Source organism: Ailuropoda melanoleuca, chromosome 2 (assembly GCF_002007445.2).
Source record: "Ailuropoda melanoleuca isolate Jingjing chromosome 2, ASM200744v2, whole genome shotgun sequence".
NCBI lineage: Eukaryota > Metazoa > Chordata > Mammalia > Carnivora > Ursidae > Ailuropoda > Ailuropoda melanoleuca.
The window spans coordinates 161,156,057-161,168,993 of record NC_048219.1 but is presented as its reverse complement, the minus strand read 5'-3'; the positions used below and the strand labels follow the sequence as shown (position 1 = coordinate 161,168,993).

Sequence of the window (12,937 nt, the reverse complement as noted above, 5' to 3'; positions counted from 1 at the left end):
TGGCCTCGGCCACAGAATTAATACATATGGATGTATCCCAATTATCAGAAATGGAATTCAGAGCAACAATGGTCAAGATGATGAGTAAACTTGAAAAAAGCATCAGAGAAAGCGTTGCTGAGAATATAGAATCCCTAAGGGCAGAAATGAGAGCGAATCTGACAGAAATTAAAAACTCAGTGGGCCAAATACAGTCAAAACTAGAGGCTCTGACGGCCAGGGTCACCGAGGCAGAGGAACGCGTTAGCGAATTGGAGGATGGGTTAGTAGAAGAAAAAACGAAAATAGAAGCTGGTCTTAAAAAAATCCACGCCCACGAATGTAGATTACGGGAGATTACTGACTCTATGAAACGATCCAATGTCAGAATCATCGGCATCCCTGAAGGGGTGGAGAAAAACAGAGGTCTAGAAGAGATATTTGAACAAATTGTAGCTGAAAACTTCCCTAATCTAGCAAGGGAAACAAGCATTCGTGTCCAAGAGGCAGAGAGGACCCCATCCAAGCTCAACCAGGACAAACCTACGCCACGGCATGTCATAGTGCAATTCGCAAATATTAGATCCAAGGATACAGTATTGAAAGCGGCCAGGGCAAAGAAATTTCTCACGTACCAAGGCAAAGGTATCAGGATTACGTCAGACCTGTCTACAGAGACCTGGAATGAGAGAAAGGCTTGGGGGGGCATTTTTAAAGCTCTTTCAGAGAAAAACATGCAGCCAAGGATCCTTTATCCAGCAAAGCTGTCATTCAGAATTGATGGAGAAATAAAGACGTTCCAAAATCGCCAATCATTAACCAATTTCGTAACCACGAAACCAGCCCTACAGGAGATATTAAGGGGGGCTCTATAAAGGTAAAAAGGCCCCAAGAGTGATACAGAGCAGCAAGTCACAACCGATACAAAGACTTTAAAGAGAAATGGCATCATTAAAATCATATCTGTCAATAATCTCTATCAATCTAAATGGCTTAAACTCTCCCATAAAACGCCACAGGGTTGCAGATTGGATAAAAAGACATGACCCATCCATTTGCTGTCTACAAGAGACTCATTTTGAACCCAAAGATGCATTCAGACTTAGAGTAAGGGGATGGAGTACCATCTTCCACGCAAATGGACCTCAAAAGAAAGCTGGAGTAGCAATTCTCATATCAGATAGACTGGATTTTAAACTAGAGGCCATAGAGAGAGATACAGAAGGGCACTATATTATTCTTAAAGGAAGTATTCAACAAGTGGATATGACAATTATTAATATATATGCCCCCAACAGGGGAGCAGCAAGATACACAAGCCAACTCTTAACCAAAATAAAGAGACATATAGATAAGAACACAGTAATAGTAGGGGACCTCAACACCCCACTATCAGAAATAGACAGAACACCCTGGCAAAAACTAAGCAAAGAATCAAAGGCTTTGAATGCCATACTCGACGAGTTGGACCTCATAGATATATATAGAACACTACACCCCAGAACCAAAGAATACTCATTCTATTCAAATGCCCATGGAACATTCTCAAGAATAGATCATGCTCTGGGACACAAAACAGGTCTCAGCCAATACCAAAAGATTGAAATTATCCCCTGCATATTCTCAGACCACAACGCTCTGAAATTGGAACTCAACCACAAGGAAAAACCTGGAAGAAACTCAAACACTTGGAGGCTAAGAACCATCCTGCTCAAGAATGACTCGATAAACCAGGAAATCAAAAAACAAATTAAACAATTTATGGAGACCAACGAGAATGAATACACAACGGTCCAAAACCTATGGGATACTGCAAAGGCAGTCCTAAGGGGGAAATACATAGCCATCCAAGCCTCACTCAAAAGAATAGAAAAATCTAAAATGCAGTTTCTATATTCTCACCTCAAGAAACTGGAACAGCAACAGAGGGACAGGCCTAACCCACTGACAAGGAAGGAGTTGACCAAGATTAGAGCAGAAATCAATGAATTAGAGACCAGAACCACAGTAGAGCAGATCAACAGGACTAGAAGCTGGTTCTTTGAGAGAATCCATAAAATTGATAGACCACTGGCAAAACTTGTCCAAAAACAAAGAGAAAGGACTGAGATTATTAAAATTATGACTGAAAAGGGAGAGGTCACGACCAGCACCATTGAAATTGCAAGGATTATTAGAAACTTTTATCAACAGCTATATGCCAAAAAACTAAACAATCTGGAAGAGATGGAGGCCTTCCTGGAAACCTATAAACTACCAAGACTGAAACAGGAAGAAATAGATTTCTTAAATAGGCCAATTAACTATGAAGAAATTGAGTCAGTGATAAACAACCTTCCAAATAATAAAACTCCAGGCCCAGACGGTTTTCCTGGGGAATTCTACCAAACATTCAAAGAAGAAATAATACCTATTCTCCTAAAGCTATTTCAAAAAATAGAAACAGAAGGAAAGCTACCAAACTCATTCTATGAGGCTAATATTACCTTGATCCCCAAACCAGGCAAAGACCCCCTCAAAAAGGAGAATTACAGACCGATTTCTCTAATGAATATGGATGCCAAAATCCTCAACAAGATCCTTGCTAATAGAATCCAACAGTACATTAAAAGGATTATCCATCATGACCAAGTGGGATTCATACCTGGGATGCAAGCATGGTTCAACACTCGCAAATCAATCAATGTGATACATCATATCAACAAGAAAAGACTCAAGAACCATATGATCCTCTCAATTGATGCAGAAAAAGCATTTGACAAAATACAGCATCCTTTCCTGATTAAAACCCTTCAGAGTGTAGGAATAGAGGGTACATTTCTCAATCTCATAAAAGCCATCTATGAAAAGCCTACTGCAAGCATTATTCTCAATGGGGAAAAGCTGGAAGCCTTTCCCTTAAGATCAGGAACACGACAAGGATGCCCACTCTCGCCACTATTATTCAACATAGTACTAGAAGTCCTTGCAACAGCAATCAGAAGACAAAAAGGGATCAAAGGTATCCAAATCGGCAAAGAAGAAGTCAAACTGTCTCTCTTTGCAGATGACATGATACTCTATATGGAAAACCCAAAGGAATCCACTCCCAAACTATTAGAAGTTATAGAACAATTCAGTAAGGTGGCAGGATACAAAATCAATGCCCAGAAATCAGTTGCATTTCTATACACGAATAACGAGACTGAAGAAAGAGAAATTAGGGAATCCATCCCATTTACAATAACACCAAAAACCATGCGTTACCTTGGAATTAACTTAACCAGAGACGTAAAGGACCTATATGCTAGAAACTATAGATCACTTTTGAAAGATATTGAGGAAGACATAAAAAGATGGAAAAATATTCCATGCTCATGGATTGGAAGAATTAACATAGTTAAAATGTCCATACTACCCAGAGCAATCTACACTTTCAATGCTATCCCGATCAAAATACCGAGGACATTTTTCAAAGAACTGGAACAAATAGTCCTTAAATTTGTATGGAACCAGAAAAGGCCCCGAATCTCCAAGGAACTGTTGAAAAGGAAAAACAAAGCTGGGGGCATCACAATGCCGGATTTCGAGCTGTACTACAAAGCTGTGATCACAAAGACAGCATGGTACTGGCACAAAAACAGACACATCGACCAATGGAACAGAATAGAGAACCCAGAAATGGACCCTCGGCTCTTTGGGCAACTAATCTTTGATAAAGCAGGAAAAAACATCCGGTGGAAAAAAGACAGTCTCTTCAATAAATGGTGCTGGGAAAATTGGACAGCTACATGCAAAAGAATGAAACTTGACCACTCTCTCACACCATACACAAAAATAAACTCCAAATGGATGAAAGACCTCAATGTGAGACAGGAATCCATCAAAATTCTAGAGGAGAACATAGGCAACAACTTCTATGACATCGGCCAGAGCAACCTTTTTCACGACACATCTCCAAAGGCAAGAGAAATAAAAGATAAAATGAACTTATGGGACTTTATCAGGATAAAGAGCTTCTGCACAGCCAAGGAAACAGTCAAAAAAACTAAGAGACAGCCCACGGAATGGGAGAATATATTTGCAAAGGACACCACAGATAAAGGACTGGTATCCAAGATCTACAAAGAACTTCTCAAACTCAATACACGAGAAACAAATAAACAAATCATAAAATGGGCAGAAGATATGAACAGACACTTTTCCAATGAAGACATACAAATGGCTAACAGACACATGAAAAAATGTTCAAAATCATTAGCCATCAGGGAAATTCAAATCAAAACCACACTGAGATACCACCTTACGCCAGTTAGAATGGCAAAGATAGACAAGGCAAGAAACAACAATTGTTGGAGAGGATGTGGAGAAAGGGGATCCCTCCTACATTGTTGGTGGGAATGCAAGTTGGTACAGCCACTCTGGAAAACAGTGTGGAGGTCCCTTAAAAAGTTAAAAATTGAACTACCCTATGACCCAGCCATTGCACTACTGGGTGTTTACCCCAAAGATACAGACGTAGTAAAGAGAAGGGCCATATGCACCCCAATGTTCATAGCTGCATTGTCCACAATAGCCAAATCATGGAAGGAGCCGAGATGCCCTTCAACAGATGACTGGATTAAGAAGCTGTGGTCCATATATACAATGGAATATTACTCAGCTATCAGAAAGAACGAATTCTCAACATTTGCTGCAACATGGACGGCACTGGAGGAGATAATGCTAAGTGAAATAAGTCAAGCAGAGAAAGACAATTATCATATGATTTCTCTCATCTATGGAACATAAGAACTAGGATGATCGGTAGGGGAAGAAAGGGATAAAGAAAAGGGGGGTAATCAGAAGGGGGAATGAAACATGAGAGACTATGGACTATGAGAAACAAACTGAAGACTTCAGAGGGGAGGGGGTGGGGGAATGGGATAGACTGGTGATGGGTGGTAAGGAGGGCACGTATTGCATGGTGCACTGGGTGTTATACGCAACTAATGAAGCATCGAACTTTACATCAGAATCCGGGGATGTACTGTATGGTGATTAACATAATATAATAAAAAAATCATTAAAATAAAAAAAAAACAAAACAGTGTTTATTCTTTCTTCCAAACCTGCTGCTCTTCCTGTTCTGGACCATTTCCAGGCCAAGTTGAATCCTTTGTGACTTTTTCTGTTTGTTACTTATCATCTACATCTTTACCACCCCTAGCCTGCCTCCAGCCCTAATCAGTGTATTGGTAACTGTTTTTTAAAATTGAAGTATAATTCACTTACCACAAAATCACCATTTTCTTGTGTACATTTCAGTGGCTTATAATATATTCACAAGGTTTTGCAATAATCACCACTAATTCCATCACCCCCAAAAGAAACCCTTTATCTGTTATCAGTCACTCCCCATTTCCCCTCCCACATGCCCGGACAATACACTTTCTGTCCCCATTCTGAACATTGGAGAGTGGAATGATATAATATGTATCCATTTATGTCTGGCTTCTTACACTAAGCATGATGTTTTCAAGGTTCATCCATGTTATAGCATATATCAATACTTTATTCCTTCTCATGGCCAAATAATATTTCATCATATGGATCTAATACATTTTGTTTATCCATTCATCAGTAGATGGACATTTGTGTTGTCGCTATTTTTTGCCTATTAGGAATAATGCTGCTATGAACATTTGTATGTTTTCAGTTCTCTTGGGTATATACTTAGGAGTAGAATTGCTGGGTTATATATAACTCTATGTTTAACTTTTTGAGGAACTGCCACAGTGTTTCCTAAAGGGTCTGTAAGATTTTACGTTCCCACCAACAATGTATGAGGGTTCCAATTTCTCTACATCCTTGTCAACATGTGTTATTGTCCATCTTTCTGATTATATATAGTCATCCAAGTAGATGTGAACTTCTATCTTATTGTGGTTTTGATTTGACTAATTATGTTGAGCATCTTTTCAAATGCTTATTTTCCCTGTATTTATCTTGTTTGGATAAATGTCTATTCAGATCATTGCTTACTTTGTATTGAGTGACCTTTTTATTGTTGAATTGTAAGAGTTCTTTATATATTCTGGATACTAAAATCTCAGTTACATGATTTATAAATATTTTTCCTGTTATGTGGTTGATGCTTTCATTTTCTTGATAGGCACAAATTTGAGGCACAATTTTTTTTTTTTAAAGTCATGGAGCCCAGCACAGCACTTGGACTCATGACCCTGGGATCAAGACTTGAGCTGAGATCAAGAGTTGGATGCTTGATTGACTGAGCCACCCAGGCACTCTGAGGCACAACTATTTTTAATTTTGATAAAGTCTAATGTTTTGTATATTGATCTCATATCCTGAAACCTTGCTAAACTTATTAACACCAATAGTTTTTTTGTGTGGGACCTTTATATCTTTTTTTATATAAGATTGTGTTATCTGCAAATAGAGATAGTTCTACTTCTTCATTTCTTATCTGCACTTTTTTTTCTTGTCCTTGCCTAATCGCTTTGGTTGGAATCTCTAGTACAGTGTTGAAAAGAAGTGGCAAGGGTGGACATCCTTGTTTTGTTCCTGATGTTAGGGGAAGGCTTTCAGTCTTTCAGCATTTAGTTAGCTGTATAGTTTCCCTTTATCAGGTTGAGGAATTTCCCTTTCATTCTTAGTTTCTTGATTGGCAAAATCTGCACTATTGTATGATAAAAACAATTTTTTTTTGCAGCTGGGATCATAATGGGTTTTTCTACTTTATTAATATTTACATTTGTTTTGATATACTGAACTAGTCTTTCATTCCTGAGATAAATCCCACTTGGCCATGGAGTATGATTCTTTTTATATGCTGCTGGATTCAGTTTGCTAGTACTTTGTTGAGGATTTTTGTGTGTACATACATAAGGAACATTGGCCTGTGGTTTTCTTTTTCTTGTGATATCTTTGGTTTTGGCATGATCATACCGGCCTCATAGAATGAGTTAGGAAGCATTCCTTTCTCTTGCCCACCCCCTTTTTGGGCAGAGTTTGTGAAGGGTTGGTGTTAATTCTTCTTTAAATGTTCTATAGGACCTACTAGTGAAGCCGTCTTTTCCTGGGTCCTGGTCTCTTTATTTTTGGAAAATTTTCTGATTATTAGCTCAGACTGTTATTATAGCTCTATTCATCTTTTCTATTTCTTTTTGAGTCAGTTGTGGTAGTTTATATCTTTCTAGGAATTTGCTAGATTAGTTTGTTGGCTTATAATTGTTTATTAAAGTCCTTTGTAATTTTTTAAAAATTTCTATAAGGTGAATGTTAATATCCTTTTTCTCATTCCTAATTTTAACAATTTGAGTCTTCTTTCTTTTTTATCTTGGTCAGTCTAGCTACAGGTTTGTCAATTTTGCTGATCTTTTAAAAAACCAAATTTTGGTTCTGTTGATTTCTCTATTTTTTTGTTCTCTATTTTTTTCCCCACTCAAATCTGTATTTCTTCCTTTCTCCTTGTTTTGAGTTGTTTGCTCTTTTTCCAGTTTTTAGTGGAATTGTAAGTTATTGAGTTAAGATCTTTGTAATTTTTAATTAAGGTGTTGACAGCTATAAATTTCCCTCTGGTCACTGCTTTTTTTTGTGTTCTGTGAGTTTTGGTAAGTGATGTTTTCATTTTCATTCATTTCAAATTATTTTTGGACTTCCCTTGTGATTTCCTTTTTGACTGGCTGTTTAGGACTGTGTTGTTTAATTTCTATGTATTTATAAATTGCTAGAGTGTCCTTCTACTGATTTATGATTTTTTATAATTTCAATCCTTTTATATTTTTTTAGACTTAGGACCACCAACTACTCTTGATCTTCTCTCAGAAGCCTCTTCCATGTGTACCCCTTTCTCTTTATTCCCACTGCAACTACCCTTGGCAGGCTCTCTTAGCCTCCCATGTAGCCTTCAAACCACTGCCAGGATAATCTTAACCCCTAATTCAGTGCTTCCCTTTTATTGATAAAATAAGTCATCATTTCTTAACCTGCCTTTTAAGGTTTTCTGCAACCTGGACCTAACTTATCTCTTCCATTCTGAGGACTGAAAAGACTTTCACCTTGGGCCATGCCTAGAGAAATAGTCATGTTAAATTAAACAGGACATAACTTCTATGACTAGTCTGTAACACTTAAGTATTCAGTGGGTAAAGTCTCTTTGTTTCCCTTTTTAACCAATTATTGATTTTTAAAATAGTTACTCCTTATTTGTTTTCATCTGTGGGTGGGAATTCTAGGAAAATTTGAAAGTTGTGTAGTTGCTTCCCTCTTAAACTCTGTGACTCTTAGCATTACCATCTTTGCACACATAATTATATCAAATTGTATCAGAGGTTAAGGAAATTAAACAGAACAAAAACTTCTTGAATACCATCAGCAAAATACCGTGATTAACACTATTTACAGTATTTGATGCAGCTCATTACTGGAGAAGCCTCCCTTCTGTCCTTCAGTACCCAGTTCAAATGACCCTTCTTCTATGAAATATCTGTTGTTACTTCTTAAAAAATGATCGCTTCCTTCTGAATACCTCTGACACTTTATTCGCTTATAATTCCTTCCTTTTATAACATACATTTTTGTCTTTTCCTCCCTCCTTTAGCCTATAAGCTCTTTGAAGACTGAGTAATATTTTGTACCAAGTGTTTTGTATGTAATAGGGAGCCCTGTAAATTATCTTTGGGATAATGACTGAATAATTTTTAAAACATTTTCTTTATATGTCCTTTTTCCAGTTCTTGAGCCCCAAACTTACTCCCTCTCTTGTCTGCACTACTGGAAGTTTCTCAGTCCGCCTTCTTAATCTATCATTGCCCTTCTCTACTTAGTACTTGTTACTTGTCCTCTTTATCTGTTGCTTCAACAATGACCCCTTACTGCAGAAAGATCTGCCATGGCTACATTTTAGAGAGTGAGGCTGTCCCAACGTCTTGTGTTCAGCTCCCAAGTTCTGCAAAAATCCTCACAGACTTCCCTACCACCGCTTATTTCTTCCTATTTTCTAGGAAGAAATCTATTATCTCTTTTACAGACAATGAAATGATTAGATAAATTAGCCCCATTTACCCACCTATGTTTCTTAGTATCCGACTTCTACTTCAGATCCTTTCCTCATGGTCCTTCTCATTTCATTTCCATCTTTCAGTGAAATTGCCATCTTCGTTATAAAACCCTTCTCTGTTACTTAAACGGAAAATTATATCTCAGTCCTTTGACTTCAAGACTGTTTTTCTGCTATGACACATTGCCTTCATTATTATAAGAGATAAGGGGTGATGTCATATCTTTTTATATCTCCCATGACACTGTTGCTAGCACATAGACACTAAACACGTATTTGTTAAAGAAATGAATACATATATTTAAAATTTAGATTTTTCTTGAAGCATTCAGGCAACTCCTGAAAGGATGTGGACCATGTTTTTTAAAAAATCCATTATGTCTTATGAAAGAGGTATCAGTATTCCTTAATCTTGTAGTATTGTTTTATAAATGGAAAACTTGACTTATGTATCCACATGTGAATTTACTGTTATACTTTTATTACAGGGATACATACACATTTGAAACTTTTTTTTAAATCAGTCATTCTTTCAGGATTTTACATTAAGGGGAATAAGAAAATAATATACTTGATTTTATTAATTTGTCTTATTTTCAAGTCATCGTGAAACTTAATAGCATAAAGTACCAAGTGGGTTGAACCAAGTAAGCTCTGTCTTGGTTTAATCAGCTATTTACATTTTAGCTTTAAACTAACAAATCCATTCCCTCAAGAACGTTTGGAGACTGGTGAGTAGTATTTTGTAGTATCCAATAAATTTTTATTCAAAAAGTACAGGAAGCGTAGTTTCAGGAGTTAGATTTATTTTCTTATTTGTTTTCCTCACAGCATCACATTGTTGAGTCATCTTCTGTTGGCCGTGATTAAACTTTCTTTCCTTAGAAAAAGTGAAATATGCTAGTGCTTACATTTCAGAGGGTGGATAATGTCAGTTAGCAATAGAGCTCTCTGTGAAGACCTTTGGATGTCCAGAAGTTACTGTTAATGCTTAATGTAAAAGGAGCGATTCACTGGAAGTACTAATTTTTAAAAGTCTTTTGTGCTTTCAAGGTGGTTTCCAGAAGTGCAGAATATTTATTACCAAGGTAATAAAAAAAAGCAATTGCCAACTGGTGACAGCAGTGCCAAATTGGAATCTTTTTTCAACTGCGCTGCTACGCTTATGACTTTACAGCTGCAAGAACTCACTTTGGTCTCCATGCAGGATTTCACAGACTTAATAGCACAACCACCAGTAAGTATGGTGCCGTTACACCAATATTCATTTAATAATTTATTTTCAAAAGGAAAAAGATTTAAAAAAAAGAACCTTTATCAGTGGAAGAGGTGGAAGCATATCTTTAGATCACTTAGCTATTTAAAAACACCTAATATCAACCTGAATATTCAGGATACATGACTATCATTACGTTGGTGAGGGTGAGTAAAGAGAAGTGAAAATTCTTCTCATTGGAAGACTTGGGTCATGATGGCTGGGGAAGATTTGTGCAGGGAACTCTTTTCTTTCCAGAAGAAGGTCCTGTTGGAGTGTGAACTGGGCCCGGGAATTTGAATGTTCTCTTGGGCTCTTTCTTGCATTACTCTAGAGCCCCACTGCTATGCACATTCTTCTTTTTCTGGAACCTTGACCCTCTGGTTGATCTGTAGGGCTGGTGTATACTAGATACCAACACGTCTAGCTGGGAATTGCTCTTGCTCTTTTTAGTAGAGCTCCTCATTGGCTTAACTCTCTAAGGCATGAGAGGAAAGGTGAGTTCCCATGAGTTTTAATTGGGATCACTGCACTGCTTAGTCTCTCCCAATTTATTATATATTCACATACATGTATACACTATTTTTTTTTTTTTTTGCAGGATTCTGTTAGAGCTTTTGAACATCCAGGTTTCATCATGAGGCTGATTCTTGAAAATGACACCATTAAGTTTGAACCTGATTTCAGTGACTATATAAACATCCTTCTGAATGTTTATGATATCATGATTAAGGCTGTCAGTTTTGTGCCAAGAGTTGAGACAAAATTGTATTTTAAGTGGGTAAGTAACAAGGATATTCTTATTGCTTGAATTTTCATGATAATTATTTCAAACAACTTCTAAAAGGTGTAGACCTGTATCCTCTGCTTTGCAGAATATAAATGGCCTGGTAACATTGGCTTATAAGAAACTTTTAATTAAAAAATACCGTCTTCCCATTGCAGTATGTGCCTAGTTTCTTAGTCTAGTCTTCCATTGGACTGAAATTTTTCTTAAGGGAAGGAATTAAATTTGGGATCAGGTTTAAGGTGGTCAGTGAGTGTTTGCTGTAGCACTCACACGATGCTGTAGGCCTCCCTTATACTTCTCTAGCTCTCTCAAACTGTCCTCCAGTTGATTATTGTCCTCATACACCTTTTTCCGTAAGCAGTAGTGTCTTTGTACTCTCAAATCACAGATTCTACTTCTTTTGTCTCTCTCTGGCCATTTATTGAGCAAAGCTATGCTGAACTTGAATATTTCAACAGCAGTTACTGCAGTCTAGTATATAAAGTGATCATGTCTGATAATTCCTTAATTTAAAAGGCTTTCAAGCTTTGTAAGTACAACCAGTAGCTTTCTTATTTCCTTTCTACTTTATTTTTTAAATAATATTATTTTAGAGACAGCGTGTGTGCACATGAGCCAGGGGTGGGCAGAGAGGAAGGGAGAGGGACAGAGAATTTGAAGTCAATTCTGTCCTGAGCATGGAGCCCGAAATGGGGCTTGATCTCACTACCACGTGATCATGACCTGAGCTAAAACCATGAGTGGGGCTCTTAACCCACTGTGCCACCCAGACACCCTTCTTTTTTATTTTTAAAATAGTACACAAATATTTCATGTACAGGAAAGTGTCCAGGATACTAGTGTGTAGTTTTAAGTGGTAATAAAGTTACGCCTGTGTGCTTATAATCTAACTAGAGAAATGGAATATTACTGATACCCTTAAGCTCTTCCTGCTCCCCATTGCCCTTCCCTGTTCACATTCCTCTCCCTCTACCTTCTAGCAAAAGAATCACAATCTTGAATGTTGTAGTTATTAATCTGAATTTTTTAAGATAAGCTTACTACCTGTCTGCATATCCCTGAAAAATTTCCATTCAGTTTTTCTATGTCTTTATATATATGTGGAATCATCTTATAATCAATGACCTGTTTTACTTTACTCAACATTGTGATTGTGAAATTATCCATTGTGAGGATATTATCCTCATCATAGAACTTCTCATTTTTAAAAATTTTTATATTCTAGGAATTCCATTAAGTTCTTTGATCGTCTCTTGTACTTAATCATATATTCATTACTCTTAAAAGAACTTCTCCATTTGCTGGTCACCATTTGCTTGGTCATGGTAGTTTATTTCTGTGAGTGTTTTTCCTTTATTAGTATGGGCTTATACGTTTAAGAACTGCATGCAGGGAAATCTTTAAGGCCTTAAGTTGGTTCCTCCAGAATTTGCACATTCTCCCGACACTTTATATGGAGGCCTCTCCAGACCAAGGACCATTTTTTGATAAAAATCTTGCTGAGGATTTTGTGGACAACAGTGACAGTGTGAATGCCTCCCCAAATTGGCATGAGAACAGGCTAGTGGTCACAAATTCTTAAGGTGACTGTCTTTTTTCTTCTCCGCTGAAAAACAAGGTCAAACAGGATATTTTCCTTACTTTTCCTCCTTCAATCAAAGGTTCTGTCACCTTTCAGAATTCTGAAATTTTGTGTCACCTTTCAGTGTTCTTGGCTTTCTATGGGTGTAGCCATTATGACTTCCCTCCCTGCTCAGGCTTGAGGCTTTGTTTCCTGATAGCCATTCTGTCACCCCACACCCTTCCCCTGCACAGAGGCCCACCTTGCCAGAGACTCATTAAAGCAAAGCTTAGGCACCAGGGATCAGCA

The 12,937-nt window shown here is 37.4% G+C and overlaps 1 protein-coding gene across 1 annotated transcript in view; it reads left to right on the top strand.

The window, feature by feature from the left end:
- The window catches only part of DNAH7 (dynein axonemal heavy chain 7), a 269,045-nt gene that overhangs the window by 50,179 nt on the left and 205,929 nt on the right, over positions 1-12,937 (top strand). The window contains exons 13-14 of the mRNA XM_034642450.1: positions 10,076-10,259; positions 10,879-11,058. Coding sequence (XP_034498341.1) covers positions 10,076-10,259; positions 10,879-11,058 — 364 coding nt within the window. The remainder of the gene's footprint in view (positions 1-10,075; positions 10,260-10,878; positions 11,059-12,937) is intronic.